The following is a 24,022-nucleotide window of genomic DNA, read 5'->3' as shown; positions in this document are numbered from 1 at the left end:
CATAGAAACTCTTTACAGACAGTGAACAAAAATAAACCCAGATCTTAAGTACTATAAAGCGTGGTGCTAACCACTACACTACTGTGCCACCCTTGGTAACATGGGTATAATTGGGCAGCGCAGGCCGGAGGGAGGGAGGGAGAAGACAGACAAACAGACCGGCTGACCAATCCATGCTTTCCCATTTCCTCTCTTCCTCTTCAAATAATGGGGTTATACGTGTCACCTTCTAATCTGTAGGAACTGCACTAGAATCTTTACAATAGAACACCCACTTTCTCAATTTCAACTTTTTAAAAACCATCATCAGGTCCAGGGGATTAAATGCCTTTCAATCCCAATAATATCTTACAATCTGCAACTCAGTGGGCCAGGCAACATCTGTAGGTGGAAAGGTTTGTTGACATTTCAAGTCAACAATCAGTCCTGGTGCAGGATTTCATAGACTCATAAAGGAATATAGTATAGAAACAGGCACTTGAGCCCAATGTCCATGGTGACCACAGCATCCTCCCTGCTAGTCCCAGTTGACTGTGTTCTGCTGAAAGACTTCCAAGTTCAATTGTCATTCAACCATACATGAATACTGGCAAACGAAACAGCATTTGAACTTGAACTGGATGTCCAAGCCCTTCCCCTCGATGTATCTATCTAAATGTCTCTTAGGTGTTGCAACTGAGTGATCCATAATCCATTTCCCTCCCCGGCAATTCTGTATGACCAGATGAATTTTCACCAACAGATTGTACGTCGCTCCAGATTCCAGCATCTGCAGTCTCTTGTGTCCCAATTAATTTCTTAACTCCTTTTTTTACTCCAGTTAATTTCTTTCAGCACTGCATTCTCTTGTTTCCAAGGAGATGTTGATGCTTTCTTCTGAAATACAAACGCTAAATATCTAATTTCTCTACCATTCTCCAACCTATTTTTTCCACCTGTCAATCAGAGACAAATAAAGCACAGCTAATTTATTTTCCAAAGTTATCCTCTGAAGAATCGTTGTGGAGCTGCAGTTTTATAGTTGTTCACTGGGTGTCCCTGTAAAGCCTAAACTACAGTCAGTGGCCACATTATTAGGTACAGGAAATACCTAATAAAGTGGCCACTGAGTGTACTTCTGTATGTCAGAATCAGAATCAGGTTTATTATCACTGGCATGTGATGTGAAATTTGTTAACTTAGCAGCAGCAGTTCAATGCAATACGTAATCTAGCAGAGAGAGAATAATAATAATAATAAAAAAAATAAAACATAATAAATAAATCAATTACATATATTGAATAGATTTTTTTAAATGTGCAAAAACAGAAATACTGTATATATTTTTTAAAAAATGAGGTAGTGTCCAAAGCTTCAATGTCCATTTAGGAATCAGATGGCAGGGAGGAAGAAGCTGTTCCTGAATCACTGAGTGTGTGCCTTCAGGCTTCTGTATCTCGTACCTGATGGTAACAGTGAGAAAAGGGCATGCCCTGGGTGCCGGAGGTCCTTAATAATGGTCTCTGCCTTTCTGAAACACCGCTCCCTAAAGATGTCCTGGGTACTTTGTAGGCTTTGTAGATGGAGCTGACTAGATTTTCAACCTTCTGCAGCTTCGTTCGGTCCTGTGCAGTAGCCCCTCCATACCAGACAGTGATGCAGCCTGTCAGAATGCTCTCCACGGTACAAATATAGAAGTTTTTGAATGTATTTGTTGACATGCCAAATCTCTTCAAACTCCTAATGAAGTATAGGCACTGTCTTGCCTTCTTTGTGACTACATCGATATGTAGGGATCAGGTTAGATCCTCAGAGATCTTGACATCGAGGAACTTGAAGTTGCTCACTCTTTCCACTTCTGATCCCTCTATGAGGATTTTCTGTGGTTTTCTGCTGCTGTAGCCCAACCATTTCAAGGTTCAACATGTTGTGCATTCAGAGATGTTCTTCTGCACACCACTGTTGTTAACACATGGTTATTTGAGTCACTATCACAGTCCTGTCAGTTTGAACCAGTCTGGCCACTCTCCTCTGACCTTTCTCATAACAAGACATTTTGCCCTCAGAACTGCCACTCACTGGATTTTTTTTTATCAGTGCGATAAACTAGAGACTGATCTGTGTGAAAATCACAGGAGATTAGCAGTTTTTGAGATACTCAAACCACCCTGTCTTGTACCAACAATCATTCCACAGACAGTCATTTAGAACACATTTCTTCCCCTTTCTGATGTTTGATCTGAACAACAACTGACCCTTACATGTCTGCATGCTTTTATACATTGAGTTGCTGGCACTTGATAGATATTTGCTTTAATGACCAGGTATACAGGTGTATCTAATAAAGTGGCTACTGAGTGTTTAATTGTTTTTTGACCTCAGGTGTCCCTTCCTAAAACTAATAATATTTCTGACGAGCTGACCATCTAAAATTATATACACTGGACTTCAAGGAAAACCAACTCCTCTTTATTAGAACACTGCATTATACAGACAATTTTGCTTGCTGCAACAAGCTTTCAAAAAATATAGCATTATATTCAATCTCAAGAAAAATGATACCAAGGACAAACACTCACAAAATGTTGGGGTAACTCAGCAGGTCAGGCAGCATCTATGGAGAGGAACAAACAGTTGGCATTTTGGGCCAAGACCCTTCATCAAGACTGAAAGGAATGGGGAGGAAGACAGAATAAGGTGGTGGGTGGAGGGGTAGGACTGCAAGCTGGAATGTGATAGGCAAAGCCAGGTTTGGGGGACGGTGAATGAGTGGGAGGAGTGGGCTGAAGTGAGAAGCTGGGAGGTGATAGGTGGAAAAGGTCAAGGGCTGGAGAAGGAATCTGACCATGGGAGAAAAGGGAGGAGGAGGTGCACTGGGGAAGGTGACGAGAAGAGAATGGGGTAAGAAGGGAGCCACAATAGGGAATGGGAAAAGGAGGAGATGGGGGGGGGGGGTGAAGAAACTACTGGAAATTAGAGAAATCAATGTTCTTGATGTCATTGGGTTGGAGGAGGCTGCCCACACAGAGTATGAGATATTGCTCCTCCAACCTGAGAATGGCCACATGGTGGCAGTACAGGAGGCCATGAACCAACGTGTTGGAATGAGAATGGAGATTGGAATTAAAATGATTGACCACCAGGAAATCCTGCCTGTTGCAGACAGGGCGAATGTGCCCGACAGAGGAACAGTTATAGTATCTACAGAACTTGTCTCAATACAAATATATTGCATGAATTGGACATCTATGCTTCCACAGATGCCTAGTAAAGATGAAGCAAAGATCCCTTCACTGGGGAGCTTTAGCCCCCCTCACCCCCGACTCGATTTAACAATGCAAGGAGGAATAGATCATTCCACCCTCTGTATGCTTGGCCTTTCCATGTGATCATGGTTTATCCATTACTTCAGAGTCTCCTTCCTGTACCTACTCCATATCCCTTGATTCTTCCAAAATTCAAAAACCGATCAATGTATCTTGAATATAACCAGTGATAGTAGTTGGAGAATTTCAAAGACTCACATCCTTCAGGGTGAAAAGATATTTCAGTACCAAATCTCTATTTTGTTCCAAGATTTTAGCCTTTGGTGAACCAGGCACTTAAGCCAAGGCAGATGTCATCTTTGCTCCTAACCCATTAAGTCCTGTATGAAATGTGTAGTTTCAATGACGGATCAGTTTTCAATCTTCTAAACTCTATGAAATGTGGTCACAGTGTGTTTAATCTCTGCCAGTCTGCAAGTCTTGCAATAAAGGCCAGTGTACTTAGTTAAAACTGACTAAAGTAAGCCACACAGAAGTTGCAATTGCAAAATATACACTCAGTGGGCCACTTTAATAGGTACGCCTGCTTTTTAGATTATTGAGATACAGGGTGGAATAGGCCTTTCCAGCCCTTTGAACCACTCTCCCCAATTTAATCCTAGCCTAATCACAGGACAATTTACAATCACCAGTTAACCTACCAACCAGTACATCTTTGGTCTAAGAAAGGAAACTGGGACCTGGAGGCAACCCATGCAGTCACAGGCAGAACATACAAACACCTTACAGGCAATGGCAAGAATTGAACCCAGGTCACTTGCATTGTGTTGTGCTAACCACACTACTGTGCCGCCAAATGCAGATATCTAATAAGCCAATAATGTGGCAGCAATTCCATGCAAAAAAAAAACATGCAGACATGCTTGGTCAAGAGGTTCAGTTGTTCAGACTAAAACATTAGAATGGGAGAAGAAATGTGATCTAAGTGACTTTGACTGGGGAGTGATTGTTGGTGCCAGACAGGGTGGTTTGAGCATCTCAGAAACTGCTGATCTCCTAGAATTTTCATGAACAAGTCTCTAGAGTTTACAGAGAATGGTGGAAAAAAAAACCCATAGCATGTGGCAGTTCTGTGGGTGAAAATGCTCTGTTAATGACAGGCAAGAGGAGAATGGCCAGACTAGTTCAAGCTGACAGGTAAGCAACTAACTCAAATAACCACACGTTACAACTGTGGTGTGCAGAAGATCATCTCTGAGTGCACAACACGTTGAACCTTGATGTGAATGGGCTATAGCAGTAGACCAAAACATACACTCAATGGCTACTTTATTAGATACCGGAGATACCTAATAAAATGGCCACTAGGTGTAAGCTTTATACACACATCTGAAGGGTCTCGGCCCATAATGTCAACTATTTACTGTTTTCCTTAGATGCTGCCTGGCCTGCAGAGTTCCTCGCATATTTTGTATATGTTGCTTTGAATTTCCAGGATCTGCAGATTTTCTTGCGTTTGTTATTCATACAGCAGACTGTTAAGAGAATCTCACTCTATTAACATGATGTTTTATACTTTTCAAACGCCTAGGTAGCAATAGATTAAATATAGTTGGGATGTACTTTCAAGAATTCTACACCTTGTTCTCAGTATTATTTGCTTACTATTTATTATTATTGTGTTCTATTTGCAGTTTTTTTTTGCATATTGGCTGTTTCTGTCTGTATGCAGCTTTCATTGATTCTATAGTATTTCTTTATTTTACTGTGAATGGCCGCAAGAAAATGGACCTCAAGGCAGTAATATGGAGACAAGGCATATTTTGGTAATTGAATTTACTTTGTACTTTGAATAGTTATAATCAGCTAATTTAAGATTTTGAATATATTCAGGTAACTTTGCAGAATTACATATTTGCAATAGACAGAAGAGATTCTACTTGTACATCCCAACCAGATCACACCACCAAACACATCTTTCCCTCCCTGCCCCACCCCCTAGCTTTCCACAGGGATTGCTCACTGTGCGACTCCCTTGTCCAGGCGTCTTTCCCCACTGAGCTCCCTCCTGACGCTTATCCTTGCAAGCGGAACAAGTGCTACACCAGCCCCTACATCCCCACTACCATTCAGGGCCCCAAACAGTCCTTCCAGGAGAGGTGACACTTTACCTGTGAGTCTGTTGGGGTCATCTATTGTATCTGACGCTCCCAGTGAGGCCCCTTGTATATTGGTGAGACCCGACGCAGATTGGTAGACTGCTTCATTGAGCACCCAAAAAAAGTGGGATCTCCCAGTGGCCACCCATATTAATTCCACTTCCCATTCCCATTCTGACATGTCCATCCATGGCCTCCTCTGTCACGATGAGACCACACTCAGGTTCAATTAGCAACATCTGGGTAGCCTCCAACCTGATGGCATGAACATCAATTTCTCGAACTTCTAGTGATACCCTGCCCCCTTTTCTTTTCCCTCTCTCACCTCTTTGCCTGCCCATCACTTCCCTCTGGTGCTCCTCCCCTTTTCTTTCTTTCATGGCCTTCTGTCCTCTCCTATTAGATTCCCCTTCTCCAGCCCTGTATCTCTTTCACCAATCAACTTCCCAGCTCTTTACTTCACCCCTCCTCCTCCTCCTCCCAATTTCATCTATCTCCTTGTGTTTCTTCCTCCCCCCCCCCTTCTAACTCTGACTCCTCATCTTTTTTCTCCAATCCTGCTGAAGGATCTCAGCCCGAAATGTCAACTGAACTCTTTTCCATAGATGCTGCTATGCCTGCTGAGTTCTTCCAGCATTTTGTGTGTTGCTTGGATTTCCAGCACCTGCAGATTTTTTCTTGTTTGTGATTGAACTCTTTTGTATATTCAATACTGTCCCCAAAACTTCTGAGCACAAACACCAGACACCAAAAATATATCCTCTTTTGTTAATGTTAAGGGATGGCTCCATGACTGTTCAACCAACCAGAATGTTAAGGGACAAAAGAGATCTATCTTGAAGCTAGTGAATCTGTGGAATTCATTGCCACAGGTGGCTGTGGAGGGCAAGTCAATGGATACATATAAAGAAGAGGTCGATAAGTTCTTGATTAGTAATGGCATCAAAGGGTTGAGAGGGATAATAAATCAACTATGATGGAATGGCAAAAGACTTGATGGGCTGAATGGCCTCATTCTGCTCCTGTGTCTTATGATCTAATAGCACACAAATCAAGCTTTTCACTGTATCTTGGCACGTTGCAATAATAAACCAATGCATTTGGAAATTGTAGACAGCATACACCTCTTGCTTATAAATGCACCTATGCAGAAGACTGATGCAACAGAGAATCCAGCAGACATTTAATTACGACTGGCCCCTTAAATAATGCCGAGTAAAGATCCCTTATGGGGACAAATCCTCAGATACTTGCCAGTCACTCACTGCTGAGGTGTGATTGTGATCAGCCAGTCTAACCAACTCCAGGAAGTTTGACAAGCCTTTGGCCAATTCAGTGCTGCTCAGTGATTATATGTGCATTGAGACAAAGTCACATGACTGTCCATTGCTGATGTCAGTGGTAAAGCCAGCAGACTCGTTGCTGTCAACTAGCATCAGTCTTATACAGATATTATCCATTTTCAAAACTGAATCTGTTGTTGAAACCTTACTGCTTTTATTCAGTAGGCATTCAATTTGTGTATCCCATACCAAAATCCTGATCTTCAACTAAAACGTGATCAGTATATTTAAGAAAAATGTAAACATATTAACGACATCTTGTATATTTGAGACATTGAACCCATGAACATTACTTTTTTATTTCTAGCTTTGCGCTACTTATTTAACTATTTACTGTAATTCAGTTTTTTTCTATAATGTATTGCATTGTACTGCTGCCACAAATACAACAAATTTCATGACATATGATGGTGATATTAAAACCCGATTCTGATACTGGCAAGAGAAAGAAATTCCAAAACTTAAAAAAAATCACATACTTAAAATGTACTGTCCAAAAACTCAAAGAACATCATGTGACTAATAACATCAAACATCATAGCATTGGTCTTTATATTAATTTTAGTTTATTAAATCCATAAATCCAATACATCAATTTAAAAACATGTGTTCAATTTTGTTTGCAGCTAAGATTTTACATCTCAGAACTACAATAAACAACTTGAACAGGTTTCCTCATTAAGCAGTTGTGAATCTGTTTATCCAGCATAGGCTTTGCAAGATACTCCAAGTACTTCTCAAAACAGTGATATGCAGCGCCAACCTTGGTTCAAGTTTCACTTCAAGGATGATTACTTGGTCCAAGCAGACTCCCTACTGCCATAATGAATGTCTGAGGCATTGTCAAGGGTGTCACATTTTTGGACAAGGTATTAATAGCCTGTGTTCTTAGGTGGATGTAGCAGATGCCAGGTCACTGCTTCCAGCAGCAGAGGTGTGACCCAGTGTCCTGGCCAATATTTATACTTTAACCAACATCACTGAGGAAAAAAACCAAGTCATTATAACGTCGTCTGCATTTCTGGAATGCTTTTGAAATGGTCACCATTGTAATGCAGAAAAGCATTTTGTGACTGCTAAAGTAGTTTGTGATGCACTGGTTGTGATAGGCACCATAACTCTTCTTAATCAATTTTAAAATGTTGACCTTCAATTTTAACCTAACTCAGAAAAACAGGAATAAAGGAGAACCATTATGGTGATAACATCTTTGCATTACTTCTACTGATCTATCCCAACTTGTAAAAATTTGAAACAATTCAGAATTTAATACAAGCATTCCCAAGGAAAATCAACTCAAATTGATTAATAAGCTGGGAGTGGAGTACATTTCATAATCCAATTCTTTCCACGAATCTGACAGGAAATAAAACACAGGTTAGGAGCAATTGGCTCGCCTCACGATAAAGAATAAATGGCAAATTAAACAAATTACTCTCCTCTTATTAAAACAATGAAATCATTTGAATTTCATCTCTTTCTTTAGAACACTACTCTCAAACCTGTGGTTACAAAGCCACTGCCTGCTCCTGAGACATTCTGACTGTATCCAGATCTATCCTCTGCATCTGCATGCTGAAGTAACCTCAGACACAGTCTTTTGGCTACCTTGGTCAAACGTTCATCCAGAAGGAACATTTCTAAGACCAGTCATCTCACTCTGCTTCAGAAGGACATCCCAGCTGTTTTCTCCTTGTGGAAATTGGGCTGCACATTCAGCAAAGAGCAAATCTGAAACAAACAATATGTGCAATATTTTGTAATTTGGGCTCTTTTATTTCAGATCCTTGCTAAAACATTTAGTGACAAAAAGCATGTTATACTGTGAAGATAAGTAGCCTTAAATATTAATCTCTAGTTAGTAATACTAAAGCTACTATGAGGTGACATCAGCGATAACATCACAAATGCTTTTAGTGGCAGAGGGTAATATAGAACAGTTACCATAGTGGGATAAGCTTTACTGATTGGAAGTGAATTTCTATGCAATAATTTCTTAGTTTTTAAAAAGGTCAATAATCTAAGGTATACACATTAAACAGTATCTCTGATACTTACTCCAGTACAGGTCATCACCAAGAAACAAAATCTCTCAGTGGGTGAGCATCTGGGGGACAGTGACCATCGCTCCTTGGCCTTTAGCATTATCATGGAAAAGGACAGAATCAGAGAGGACAGGAAAATTTTTAAAATGGGGATAAATTTGTCCCAGTGAGGAAGATAAAGAATGGTAGGGTGAAGGAACCATGGGTGACAAGTGAGGTCGAAAATCTAGTCAGGTGGAAGAAGGCAGCATACATGAGGTTTAGGAAGCAAGGATCAGATGGGTCTATTGAGGAATATAGGGAAGCAAGAAAGGAGCTTAAGAAGGGGCTGTGAAGAGCAAGAAGGGGGCATGAGAAGGCCTTGGTGAGTAGGGTAAAGGAAAACCCCAAGGCATTCTTCAATTATGTGAAGAATAAAAGGATGACAGGAGTGAAGGTAGGACTGATTAGAGATAAAGGTGGGAAGATGTGCCTGGAGGCTGTGGAAGTGAGTGAGGTCCTCAATGAATACTTCCCTTCGGTATTCACCAATGAGAGGGAACTGGATGATGGTGAGGACAATATGAGTGAGGTTGATGTTCTGGAGCATGTTGATATTAAGGGAGAGGAGGTGTAGGAGCTGTTAAAATACATTAGGACGGATAAGTCCCTGGGGCCTGACGGAATATTCCCCAGGCTGCTCCATGAGGCAAGGGAAGAGATTGCTGAGCCTCTAGCTAGGATCTTTATGTCCCCATTGGTGCGTGGAATGCACTGCCTGAGTCAGTGGTGGAGGCAGATACTCTCGTTTTCAGAAGTCACTGACAGTGAACTAAGAGGATACCTGGCTGATTACACACACTGGCTTTAACCTAACACAGCAAAGGCCAAGAACTGAACCAAGACTATTTATTCTTTGCACAAGCTCAGAATCGGAATCTTCTTCCCACAAAAGTTCACCTAAACACAAACAATTCTGCAGATGCTGTTAGTTCAGAGCAACTCACAAAATGCTGGAGGAGATTACCTAAACTTGTTTCCAAACAAGAATGCAAGCTATGCACAGAAAACCATAATTCTTCATTACAAGTTTAAAATTGGCAAATCTAAATCTCCCTCATTTCCATAAATGACCAAACACGAGGAAATCTGCAGACGCTGGAAATTCAAGCAACACACATCAAAGTTGCTGGTGAATGCAGCAGGCCAGGCAGCACCTCTAGGAAGAGGTACAGTCGACGTTTCGGGCCGAGACTCTTCGTCAGGACTAGACCATTGCAGCAGGCATACACACCTGTTTAAACTTGGCCCTCATCTTCTCCAAGTCACCTTGCAACCCTTCATTGGTAGGATCTTCATAAGGAAAGCTGTGAGCCATCTCCAGTATTGAATTTAGGGCTTTCAGCTTTTTACTGTAAAAATGCGAAGAAAATTAAAAGAGAAAATTTTTAAAAATTTGATCAAAATCCTATACGGGCTTGGCAGAGAAGATACAGAAATATATCAATGATCAATTGAACACAGATCAGTACAGTGTGGGAAAAGGCCCTTCAACCCACTGTGTCTGTGGTGACTAATGAGGGAAATCCAAACTACTCCCTTCAATCCCTCTTTCTTGCTCATATGTCCGTCCAACTGCCTTTTATGACATCTTGTGTTCAGATATTCCTGCACCTAGTGTCACTTACGTATGTATAATCAGTCTATGTATCTTCCCTCAATAATGAGTATACTGTTTCGGATACTGTTGTGGGGGGGATGACCTCCCAGGGGAATGCCACAGAGACCAGGTCACCAGCACTGAGCATAGGTCAGTGGTGCAGAAGGAAAAGAGGGAACTGGTAGTCACAGGGACTCAATAGTTAGAGGAACATACAGAGATTCTGTGAATGTAAACAGGACACCTAGAAGGTACATTGCCTCCCAAATGCCAGGGTCAGCGACGTTTTGAACTGTGTCCACAGCATTTTGGAGAGGGAAGGAGCAGCCAGATGTCTTAGTACAGATTGATACCAATGACACAAGAAAGAAAAGCAATGTGGTCCTGAAGAGAGAGCTACCAGAAAGCTGAGAAGCAGGATCTCAAAGGAAGTAATTTTTGGATTGCTACCTGTGCCACGCACCAGTGAGGGTAGAAACAAGATGATTTGGCAGATAAGTGTGTGACTGAGAAGCTGGTGCAGGGCTTCAGGTTCTTGGATCACTGGGATCTCATCTGCAGGAGGTATGCCCTGTACAAAAGGGACAGGTTGCACCTGAACCTGAGGGTGACCAATATTCTCACGGGGAGGTTTGTTAGAGCTATTGGGGAGGGCTTAAACTAATTTGGCAGGGGGATGGAAACCGGAGTGAAGAGAGTCAGGATAGAACAGATGGCAAAAAAAAAGCAAAGATAGCATGCAGTCAGGAAGGGCAGGCAGATGATAGGGACAAAATTGCAGCAAGCAGGGCGAGTATCAGTGCGTTAGGGATGTAGAATCAAAAAGGGTAGCAAATACAGTACTCAAAGTGTTGTATCTTAATGCACGGAGTACAAGAAATAAGGTGGATGATCTTGTTGCACTGTTACAGATTGTCAGGTATGATATCGAGGCTATCACTGAATTGGGGCTGAACGATGGTTGTAGTTGGGAGCTGAATGTCCAAGGCAACATGTTGTATCAGAAGGATAGGAAGGTAGGCAGAGGGTGTGGTGTAGCTCTGTTGGTAAAGAATGGCATCAAATCAGTAGAAAGATGTGACATAGGATAGGAAGATGCTGAATCCTTGTGAGTTGAGTTAAGACCCCATGGTATTACAGGAAAGTTACTGTCATGGTTAGAGGAATGGCTGATTTGTAGGAGGCAGCAAGTGGGAATAAAAGGATTAATTTTCTGGTTGGCTACCAGTAACTACTGGTGTTCCGCAGGGGTTGGTGTTGGGACCACTTCTTTTACGCTGAAAATCGACGATGGAATAGATAATTTTGTTGCCAAATTTGCAGATGATACGAAGGTTGGTGGAGGAGCAGGGCAGAAAACAGAAAGGTCGCAGAAGGACTTAGATTAGGAGTATGGGCAAGAAAGTGGCAAATTAAATACAATGTTGGAAAATGCATGGTCATGCACTTTGGTAGAAGAAATAAATGTGCAGATTATTTTCTAAATGGGGAGAACATCCAAAATTCTGAGATGCAAAGGGACCAGAGAGTCCTTGTGCAAAACACCCTAAAGGTTAACTTGCAGGTTGAGTCGGTGGTGAGGAAAGCAAATGCAATGTTAGCATTAATTTCAAGAGGTCTATAAGACAAGAGCAGGATGTGATGCTGAGGCTTTATAAGGTACTGGTGAGGCCTCACCTCGAGTACTGTGAACAGTTTTGGGCTCCTTATCTAAGAAAAGATGTACTGACATTGGACAGGGTTCAGAGGAGGTTCACAAGGATGATTCCAGCAATGAAAGAGTTAACATATGAGGAAGGTTTGATAGCTCTAGGCCTGTACTCGCCTGAATTTAGAAGGATGAGAGGGGATCTCATTGAAACCTTTCGAATGTTGAGAGGCCAAGACAAGATGTTTCCTATGGTGGGGAAGCCTAGGACAAGAGGGTACAACTTCAGGATAGAGGGGCTTCCATTTAAAACAGAGATGCAGAGAAATTTCTATAGCCAGAGGGTGGTGAATTTGTGAAATTTGTTACCACAGGCAGCTGTAGAGGCCAGGTCGCTGGGTGGATCTAAGACAGAGATGCATATGTTCTTGACTGGCTACAGCATCAAAGGTTATGGGGAGGCCAGGGAGTGGGAGTAACAACCATTTTGTTCTCTTTTACTCTTGTGTACTTAAGAATGACAATAAACAATCTTGAATCTTTCAGTTGCTATTGTGTCTTCTTTCAACACTTCCCCACCAGTGCATTCCAGACACCTATCCCTCTGTGCAAAACTAAACTTACACCTTAAATCCACTCTAAAATTCATCCCTCTCCTTAAAGCTATGGCCTCTAGTTGAATGCCTAGCATACCTCCTCATTACTAATATCAGTGAGGAGGGACAGCAGCCTGAAGACACACACTCAACATTTTAGGAACAGTTTCTACCCCTCCGCCAGATTTACGAATGGATAGTGAACTAACCCACTAACTCATTAAATTTGCTCTCTTTCTGCACTTTTAAAATCTATTTTTATATATAATTCTTATTGCAATTTATAGTATTTTTAAGCATGGCACTGTAATGCTTATGGAAAACAACAAATTTCACGATATACATCAGTGATTTTAAACCTGATTCTGATTCTAAAATCTTGAACTCATGTCATTGATGGGAGGAAACAGAATTGAAGTGAGCAGCAAAACAAGGAGGCCAAGTAAAGTAGAATTTGTTCTGAACTGGAATATATTGCCTGAAAGAGTGATGGAAGCAGATTTAGAAGTAACTATCGGAAGGGATATAGATAAAAGTCAGAGTAAAAGAGAGATGAGGCAAGGAAAGAAGCATGTCCATGATGCTGACCATCAACTACCTATTTGCACTGAGGCTCTGTTAATCTCATTAAACTGGGAAGTAAAAAAACCTGTACAGATGACTCCCATATTATGACTGCTCAGGTAATGGAAATTCAACCTAACAGAATTTACAAATCACTACCCAAAAATTTGAGATAGGGAATAAAAGTTCACTCTTACTGAATCCTAAAACAGAACAGGCGTAGAAAAAAAAGTAAAAATATACACAATATCTTTTTCAACTCTTATGTTTTGACACATGAACAGATAAGATGGCTTTGCATTATGCAAGTTCATGATATAAACCAACTTCAAGGAAGGCAGCGCTGTTTGCCACCAGGGGCTGTCTGGATAGCCATAGGGCAAGAGCAAGGGAAGGATTTGAAAGTACAAATGCAACAGGACAAATTGGTTTCTTCTGGCTCATATTCTATGATTTAATAACTTATATATATAGCATGTGTTTAAAAGACAGTGAACCTTAGTACATACAACCTACCTAGAGCAGTACTGCAAAACTTTTTCAGTACTGCAAAATTTTTCTCCAACATTGCAGAGATGTAATAGATTTCAGTTTTATGTTACATGGCTTGCTCCACCTATGTGTTACACTAATAACTTAAGTGCAATTAGGTTCTGGAAAAATAGTTCACTAAGAGTTTCATGTCAGTCAATTTAAACACAAAGGCAAATCCATTCTGTACCGAAGATTGGTGTGAAGTCCGGGTAGATATCCTAAACATTTAATTGGTTTACTTCCTTTCACATAATGGTGTTATTTATCATCACAAGCAGTCCAGAAGCTCAGCAGCACATAACACTCATTTGCATACCCCTTTTTAACATCTTCGTTATTCTGAAGAAGATACTTCCAGGTAATTGCAAAGCCTTTGTAAAAGGAAACCTGTAAGAAAAAATGTAATCAGATTACACAACTCCCTTTTTCAAGGAGAATACATACATGATACCAAACTAGAACTATTAAGGGCATCGGGTAGACTGAGATTTTCTTTTTTTTGGAAAAGGATCTTCATTGACAGGCGTGGCTTTCAGAATTGTAATCCAAGTATTAGGTCATGACGTTAGAACATTCCTTTGGAACTAATCAGATTCACTGATGTCCCTCAGGGAGGGAAATATGCCATCCTTGCCCAGTCTCACCTATACATGATCCTAAACCCACCAATGTGATTAACCCTCAACTCCCTCAATTCAGAAGCGATTGGGATGGATAATAAACACTCACTAGCAGCACCAGTCATATCCTGTGTAACAAGAAAAAAAGAAATCCCCGACAGTGAATTTTAAAAATTTAATCCTGCATTTTAGTTGATATGACGTCAAACCAAATAACCTTCCAAATGACCTCCATTTTTATATTAAATCATTACTGGTTCCTCAAATGTGGGATTCTCAATACTGGCATGAAGAAATCATGGGCCATTATAGAGCTAATTTAGGCAAAGCTATTCAAGAGCTAATCTCCTAAACTGCAACTCCAAAAACATCCTATGAAGAGAATAACAAAGCATCTACGTTTTAAATGTAGAGAAAAAGTAAATACTTGGGGGGGGGTGGGATGAGTGGAGGAAAATCAGTAGGGGAGAAGTCGGCAGCTTTCAGTTCCTGGTGTTAACGTATTGGATGATCTACCCTGGGCCGAGCACATAGATTCAATCACAATGGAGGCATGCCAGTACCTTTATTGGGAGGTTAAGGAGCTTCAGCTTGTTACAAGCACTCTAACAAACTCCTACAAATGCAAGACTAAAAATATCCAGTCTTGTTGCATCAGGGTCTGATGTGACAATTCAAATGTGGTGGGACACAAGATACTGTAGACAGTAGTGAACTTAGCACATCACAGACATATCCCTTCCCACCAAGTGCAATACCTTCAGAAGACACTGACACAAGTTGGCAATATCCATCAAAGGTCCTCACCATCAAGGCCATGCCATCTTCTCACAAGCAGGAGGTACATAGCCCTCAACTCCCACACTATCACATTCAGGAACAGCTACTACCCTTCAACCAACTGGTTCTTGAGCAAACTAGGACAACCTTAGTCACTAGTTAAGCAATAGTATAACCACTCTGATCACTTTGTAGTAATAGACTAGGTATTTTTGGTTCTAATTTTTTTGTATACAGTATGTAAAATTTTTGTGTTTCTTTAAATGCTGTTTAAGAAGCCATGGGCCTGTGATGCTACTGTAAGTTTTTCCATTGTACCTGTACGCACCTGTGCATATGACAATACACTCCACATTCACTTCAATAACTGCATGAAATACACCAACAAAATCTTCTGATCCTTAGTTAGTTGCTGCTCTGGAACCTGCATCCTCCGACTCTCACTATGCACTAGTTTCCACAGTAACAACTGCATTTTAGCATTCGTTCATACACTCAGTGGCTACTCTATCAGGTATACCTCCTAGTTTATGCAACTATCTAACAAGCCAGTCACGTGGCTGTAACTCGCTGCATAAGAGCATGCAGACATGGTCAAGAGGTCCAGTTGTTGTTCAAACCAAACATCAGAATGGGAAGAAATGTTATCTAAGTGACTTGACCATGTAATGATTGCTGGTGCCAGACAGGGTGGTTCGAATATGTCAGAAACTGCTGATCTCCTGAGATTTTCACAGTCTCTAGAGTTTACAGAGAATGGTGTGAAAAACAAAAACATCCAGTGAGTGGCAGTTCTGTGGGTGAAACCGCCTTCTGTATGACAGAGGTCAGAAGAGAATGGCCAGACTGGTTCAAGAGGACAGGAAGACGACAATAATTCAAATAACCACATGATACAACAGTGATGTGCAGAAGAACATCTCTGAATGCCCAACACACTGAGCCTTGAAGCAGATGGACTACAGCAGCTGAAGACCATGAATACACATACAGTAGCCATTTTATTGGGTACTGAAGAATAAAGTGGCCATTGAGTGTATAATAGAAGCGACAACAACGAATTACCTTTCAATTCCCAAGTACACAACAATTTTTTAAAAATTCAGAATACCATCTCACACACAAGGGCAAATACTTCATTTCAGATGCTAATAATTTGAAAGCCTATAGCTGTTGGGGAGGGTTTAAACTAGTTTAGTAGGGGAATAGGAACCAGTGATAGGGCTGAAGATAGGGCAGTCAGAGTATAGAGAGGAAGTAGAACAACTGGTGAATTGGTGTGAGAAGAACAACCTAAGTCTGAATATGGAGAAGACCAAGGAAATCATTGTGGATTCCAGGAAGGTGCTGACAAACAGTGAATACATGGCTCTTCCGTAGAGAGTTAAGTGCACTAAGTTCCTGGGAATTCACATCATGGATGACACACCTGGTCCCTTAATATCACCTCCGTTTCTCCCCCCAGGCCATTAGGCTTCTGAACTCCCTACACATCGAATTCGAAGTGTAACTGGTTAATCTCTTCCGTACCTTACAATATTTAATATTGATGCACCTTAGTTTATTTATTTGTGATTCATCTGTAAGTTTTATCCTTACCAGCATAAGTTATCATGTGCTATGTGTGTTATGTGTACTACTGTGGTTTACACCCTAGTCCAAAGAAACGTCGTCTCGTTTCTATATACATTACATGGTTATATATATCTATATAGTTAAATGCCCCGGCTATGGGTAAAATAGCCCCACTAACTTGTGGACAGCCTCAGAAGAGACGCAAGCTGCAGAGATGAACCCTAACAGCAAATCCGGAGTGGAGCCCCTAAGGCGACTGGATGTCATTAAACATCCTTCTGGAACTTCCTACAGCCAAGCTGGTGCCAAATGTATTGCTTCATAAGCTTTCCTTTGGACTACACTGGTGAGGCTGAGAGGGGGATCTTAGCGACTGGGCATCTCAGGATCTCCATACCTTCCACCCAGGCTCTTGGTGATGATCATCATCACACACTGTCCTTCGAGACAGACCGGTGCCAATCAACCAGTTAAATGACAATAAACTTGACTTGATACAAGTTGATGCAGTGTGTACTGACACTGTGAGGAAGGCCAGGCCAATGTGAGGGCAAAATTGCCATCAGTGGAATGAATTAGAGTGCAACAAGTCACAAAATTAGAAGGGTGATGAATTACGAGACTGAAGGTTTATATTTGAATGCACACAGTATACACAGTAAGGCAGATGACAATGTAGCACAGTTAGAAATTGGCAGGTATGACGTTGTGGGTATCACTGAGTCATGGTTGAAAGATCATTGTTGAGAGCTTAACATCCATTTTGTTAAGCGGCGGGGGGGGTGCTCTATTGGTAAAAAAAATTAAATCAAATCTTTTGAAAATGGTGACATAGGATCAGAAGATGCAGTATCCTTATTGGTAGAATGAAACTGCAAGGGTAAAAATATCCTAATGGGAGTTTATATATGGGCCTCCAAACAGAAGCCAGGATGTGGGATATAAATTACAATGGGAGACAGAAAAGGCGTGTATAAAGGACAATGTTACAATAGTCACAGGGTATTTCAATATGCAGGTAAATTGGGGAAATCAGGCTGGTACTGGATCCCAAGAAAGGGGATGTTTTAGAATGCCTATGAGAAGTCTTTTTTTTAAAAAAAAGAGCAGTTTGTGGTTGAGCCCATTCAGTGTTGTGTAATGAACCAGAATTGAGCTTAAGATAAAGAACCCTTAGGAGCCAGTGAGCACAATATGACAGAATTCACCCTGTAGTTTGACAGGGAGAAGATAAAAGTCAGATACTTCAGTATTATTTTGGAGTAAAGGAATTACAGAGACACGAGAGGGGAGCTGGCCAAAGTCGATTGGAAAGGGATACAATCAGAGATGACAGCAGAACAGCAATGGCTGGAGTTTCTGGAGGAAATTTGGAAGGTACAGGATAGATGTATCTCATTGGCTGATGAGGGAAGTCAAAGACAGCATAAAAGGAAAATATTTACAATATAGCAAAAAATCAGTAGGAAGTTGGAGGATTGGGAAGCTTTTAAAAACCAACAGAAGGTAACTAAAGGAGAGAAAAGATGAAAAATGAAGGTAAGAGGATACCAAAAGTTTTTTTTACAGATATATAAAGAGCAAAAGAGAGTCAAGAGTGGATATTGGACTATTGTAAAATGACTCTGGAGAAGTAGTAACGGGAGATTAAGAAATGGCAGACAAACTTAACAAGTGTTTTGCGTCAGTCATTGGGAAGATATTAAGGATGAGGTTTCGGGGTACTTGGAGGTACCAAAAATAGTCAACATGGTGTCCTCAAGGGGAAATCCTGCCTGACAAATATGTTGGAGTTCTTTAAGGAAATAACAGGCAAGATAAACAGTCAGTGGATATTGTTTACTTGGATTTTCAGAAGACCTTTGATGAGGTGCCGTACAGGAGGCTGCTTAACAACACAAGAGCCCATGGTATAACAGGAAAGGTACTCACAGATAGAAAATTGGGTAACTGGCAGGAGGCAAAAAGTAGCTAGTTGGCTGGCGGTGACTAGTGGTCTTCCACAGAGTCAGTGTTGGGACCGCTTCTTTTCACGTTATATATCTATGATTTGTGTGATGGAATGGATGTCTTTGAGGCCAAGTTTGCAAACGATACGAAGGTACATAGGTGGAGGGACAGGTAGTGTTGAGGAAGCAAGGAGTCTACAGAAGGACTTTAGATAGATTCTGCGAACGTGTAAAGAAGTGGCAGATGGAATATAGTGTAGGAAGTGTATAGTCACGCAATTTGTTCGCAGGAATAAAGGCATAGTCTATTTTCTAAATGGAGAAAATTAAAAATTCAGAGTGCAAAGGGACTTGAAAGTCTTTATGCAGGATTCTGTAAAGATTAACTTGCAGGTTGAGTCAAGGGTAAGGAAGGCAAATATAATACAAGAGCAGGGATATAACGCTGAGGCTTTACAAGGCATTGGTCAGACTGCACTTGGGGAGTATTGTGCACTTTATCTCAGAAAAGATGTACTGGCATTGGAAAGCATTAGGAGGAGATTCACGAGAATGATTCAGGGAATGAAAGGGTTAACGTATGACGAATGTTTGATGGCTGTGAGCCTGTACTCGCTCGAGTTTGGAAGAATTGGGGGGGGGGTGGGAGAGAATCTCATTGAAACTTACAGAATATTGAAAGGTCTAGAATAAATGTGGAGATCTGAGTTTGCACCGCCATTCCACCAGGGCTGATTCATTATCCCACTGAACCCCATTCTCCTGCTTTCACTCTGTAATCTTTGATGGCCTGACTAATCAAGAACCCATCAACTTCCACTTTAAATATACCCAATGGCTTGGCCTCCACAGCAATCCATGGCAATGAAATACACAGATTCACCACCATCTAGTTACAGAATGTATGTGCAATAATCCACTAAATTAGCTAATCCTACTATGCATAACTCCCTTATTGGTGTTACTTCCCTCTTCACAATCTAGTGATGTCTGCTTACATTTGAACATTTAGTGTTGGCAAGAATGATCAGCAAATAATTTGCTATTATTAAGGGTACAACACGCACAAAATTCTGGAGGGACTCAGCTCAGGCAGCATCTATGGAGTGAAATCAACAGCCAATGTTCTAGGCTGACACTGTTCATCAGAAGCATGGAGACTCTCCATGTACATCTGCAGGTAGTAAAATGCACTCACAGCATAGAGAGTAACATTCCAACACGTGCCAGCTCCCTCTCAAAGGGAAGAAAGGACTATAATCATCTAGTACTTTTCCTGATATATGAAAACAATTTGCTGCTAGATAATTTTGACAGTATTCATTACTGTTAAGTCAGAAACCAATTTACACATAGAAATATCATTCAACCAAATCAAATATGAAATTAAATTTTAATAAAGTCATGTGCAATTGTAACTACAGCTACAACTTGTTCACATACTATAATTGCATATTTACCTCAGATCCAATTTTCGCACCATTTGCTAACCCATATCTCTGTCCCTCAGTTTCTCCCAATTGACCTCCTTCAATAAATCCTTCTCGATATCCTTTCCCACGAAATCTGCCATCAGGTAATAAAAATAATTATCACATTATTAATAACATTTCTTTATAAAAAGGCATTAATGTTCAAAATTATGTGCCTTTTGGAGAAGTACATTCTCACCAGCTGTCATCCAAATGAATCAAATTATTCTGCACATGGAAAAAAATCACATCAAATATAGAATAACTACATTATCACTACCTGATTTCAATAAAGATCTAGAAGTGCAACACGATCAAAAGTCTGCTTATTTTTAAGCAAATTTTCCATGCACTTGTTCCACAGTAATAGAATTAGCAGAGCTGATATCCACCAAGGAGACCTCAAGGTCTCCAAGAGAGCACTCTCACACACAAAAAAATGTATTAAAATATTAATAACTATTCATTTTTTAAAAATTCAAGGTTCAATATTGTTTAAGGTCATTTCCTGTACACAAGTGTAAAGGAGAATGAAATAATTGTTACTCCAGATCTGATGCAGCCCCAAAAAAAAATTTAAAACACAATAATATTATAAAAAGCATAATAAATATAATTACTTAAGATAGCTCATATACATAAACTAGTTGAATGCCCATACAGTGTTGCTAGGCACAGAAGTGTTTGTATATAAAGTGATGACAGGAAATAATACAGTAACTTTCTTCTTCAATTACTACTGAATTAAACAAATTGATAGGCTTGCAAGTAGTACAAAGCCAACATCTATTAAGTTAAAAGCTTTGTTTTAAGTTGTCCATATTATGTATGAAAAAGACATACCTAAAACCACTGAAACAATGGTCAATTATGGTCACATTTCAACATAGAACAGTACAGCACAGGACCAGGCCCTTCAGCCCACAATGTTGTGCTGAACCAGCTAAAAAGTAAACCAAAGCCCCCAAAAGCTAATCCTTTCTATCTACACAATGTCCATATCCCTCCATCCTTCTCATATTCATGTGTCTCTTTAAAAGCCTCTAATATATTTGCCTCTACCACCATACCTGGCTGCGCATTCCAGGTACTGTATCTACCATTCTGAGTAAAAAACTTGCCCATCACAAACCCCTTTGAACCTACCCCCTCTCACCTTCAATGTTTGCCTGTTGGCATTAGATATTTCTACAATGGGAAAAAATATTCCCCATCTACTCTATCTATGCCTCTCATAATCTTATAAACCCCTATCAGATCTCCCCTCGGCCTCTGCCGCTTCAAAGAAAACAACCCAACATTGTCCAGCTTCTCATGATAGCACATACCCTCTAAACCAGGTACTCTTCTGCACCATCTCCAAAGCTTCAACATCCTTCCTATAGTGGGGCAATCAGAACTGTATGCAACACTTCAAGAAGACACCCAACCCACATGAAATCGATTTATGGACAGGAGGAAAATAAAGAAAGAGCACCAACATATAATTAAATAGGAGTAGGATTAAGCTACTTGGTCTTTGTAGCCTGCTCTACCATTTAACAAGTTCATGGCAGATCCCATAATATTCACCCCATTTTCCTGTCCTATTCCTATACTCTTCAATTCCCTAAACCTCCAGAAAACTATTCCACTCATCTATGAATGCAATTAATAACTGAGTCTCCAGAGCCTCAAATAGTACAGAAACTGAACATTCTTCGTGTGATATTTCTGCATGATTCATTCTTCTATTACTTTAAGACTGTAACCTCTAGTTCTTGACTCTTCCAGGAGAGGGAACATCTTGTTGCTACCCAGGAGGGCAACTGCCTTTACTTAACAGGATGTATTTGTGAATTCTCCATCTCAAGGAGCTCAATATACTTAGTGAGAGGTTATTAAAGACTGAAGTCAACTGAGTTAAGTAAGTGGAATGAAAAATGGGTAAGGTACAGGACTTCACAGTTTTGATGAAGGGTCTCGGCTCAAAATATCGAGTGTTTACACTTTTCCACATCTACAGAAGGTGCCAAAGTTTTAGATGTCATTCCGAATCTTCGCAAACACCTATGGAAGTAGAGGTGCTGCCCTGCTTTCTTTGTAATTGCACTTACATGCTGCTCCATGGGCAGGTCCTCTGAAATTATAACACCGAGGAATTTAAAATTGCTGACCCTCTCATCTCTGATCCTCCAACAAGGACTGGCTCATGGACCTCTGGTTTCCTCCTCCTGTAGTCGATAATCAGTCCTTGCCTAATGTTACCAAAGGCCTGTCTTTGCCTTTAATGCTGCCATCACAAACTCCAAGTAACCTGGATTCCATCCTGACTGTGGGCCCTGCTTGCATGTTCTCTCTATGACCTTTTGGGTTTCCTCCAAATACTTGGGTTTCATCCACAATCCAATAATGACTGTAGTTTATTTGGTTACAGTGCTTTGCACCAATATCTATTTTTTTAAAAATCAGGGGGTGTTGGAGGATTACAGAATAATGGGTCAGATCAAAATGCTCTGAATGAACTTCTGTGTGTTAGGAGACTACGACAGCACCCATTTAGCGTCAATATAGAGCAACAAATTGAAGCTCAGTGGGTCAAGCAGCATCTGTGGCGGAAAACCAGTAGTGGACTTTTCAGGTCAGAACGCTACATCACGACTGTCTCCAGTCTCACGCGTCTCCATCAGGGACAATATGCCAAGTATAAATACAGCTACCAGCATACCTCGTGAGGTCAGATGTGTTAATGTGAAAACCAAAATATATAACTACTAGAATCAGCCGTTACTAATAGCAAACCCAGGTACAGTTTCAACTAATTCATGCTTTGTACCAAGTACCCAGTAAAAACTGAAGTCATAGAGTGAAACAGCACATAAACAGACCCTTCCACACAAGTTGCCCATGTCAATCATGGTGCCCACCACGCTAGACCCACCTGCCCACGCCTGGTCCCTGTCCTTCTAACACTCCCTCTCCTGTACCTAGCCACATGTCTTTTTATGTGCAACAGCGAAGCTTCAAAGTCTGCCGAAATCTGGCTGCAAATTAATAATCATCGCCTGACCACCCAGAATAGAAGATGCTGGCCAGGAAGCTCAGTGCCTGCTCTGGGGCTGGGAGGCAGCGCGCATGTATACGGCTTCTCCAGCACCCACGAAACCAGTTCCCCTCTACTCCCGGGAGGCTTTTACCACACTTCCGCTAACATCCCCAAAATAGAAAAAGGTTTTTTTTTACTCGTCATCAGCCAGCAGGATCGAATCAAATAAATCGTCGTCGGGTCGAGAGTGAACAGCGGCGGAATTCATCGCGAATCACCAAACCAACTCTCCAGACTTCGGCCCCAAATGGGAGCATGCGCGCCGGCGGTTCGGGAACCGGTCCCGGAGCATGCGCGCCGGCGGTTCGGGAACCGGTCCCGGAGCATGCGCGCCGGCGGTTCGGGAACCGGTCCCGGAGCATGCGCGCCGGCTGTTCGGGAACCGGTCTCAGAGCATGCGCTCCAAAGACTCCGGCCCGATTCTGGAGCATGCGCCTTCACATAGATTATTTTACCCTGTTCCTCAACTCCTAATTTATTGGATGAAGGAAGAACGTGGAATCTTATCAAATAATAAACCAATCCAGGATAATCACGTCCTGGAAACAAACGTTTGCATGTGAGAACAAAATAAGCAGACTGGACCTATATTCTCTGAAGTTTAGTAGAAAGAAAACTGATTGAAACTCATGACAAGGGAGGGGTTTTGACAGGCAGAAGCTGGAAAGATGATTTCCCCTGTGTGGAGTATCTAAAGCCAACAGACTCAGAATTAGGTGTTGGCTTAATATCTCATTTCTGAGATAACATATTGCAGTCTAGATGAAA

The 24,022-nt window shown here is 41.1% G+C and overlaps 1 protein-coding gene across 1 annotated transcript; it reads right to left on the bottom strand.

Annotated features, from left to right (window-relative positions):
* Window positions 1-7,278: 7,278 nt before the first annotated feature.
* lto1 (LTO1 maturation factor of ABCE1) lies at window positions 7,279-23,529 on the bottom strand. The gene is made up of 5 exons (XM_063063132.1): window positions 23,392-23,529; window positions 20,158-20,263; window positions 14,090-14,160; window positions 10,066-10,183; window positions 7,279-8,478 (listed from the first exon to the last, which is right to left on the bottom strand). The coding sequence occupies exons 1-5, from the start codon at window positions 23,460-23,462 to the stop codon at window positions 8,413-8,415; spliced, it is 432 nt and encodes a 143-aa protein (XP_062919202.1). The 5' UTR covers window positions 23,463-23,529; the 3' UTR covers window positions 7,279-8,412.
* Window positions 23,530-24,022: the final 493 nt, after the last annotated feature.

The sequence above is a fragment of the Mobula hypostoma genome, chromosome 11 (genome assembly GCF_963921235.1).
Source record: "Mobula hypostoma chromosome 11, sMobHyp1.1, whole genome shotgun sequence".
Classification (NCBI taxonomy): Eukaryota; Metazoa; Chordata; class Chondrichthyes; order Myliobatiformes; family Myliobatidae; genus Mobula; species Mobula hypostoma.
Note: the sequence above shows the minus strand (reverse complement) of the source record. Positions and strands in the feature narration are given on the sequence as shown.

Coding starts and splice junctions, on each gene's coding strand:
- lto1 (XM_063063132.1), bottom strand. CDS start 23,462: ATGAATTCCGCCGCTGTTCACTCTCGACCCGACGACGATTTATTTGAT. Junction 10,184..14,089: donor AACGAAGATGTTAAAAAGGG/GTATGCAAATGA, acceptor GCATTTTTACAG/TAAAAAGCTGAAAGCCCTAA. Junction 8,479..10,065: donor TGAGGGCCAAGTTTAAACAG/GTGTGTATGCCT, acceptor TGTTTGTTTCAG/ATTTGCTCTTTGCTGAATGT.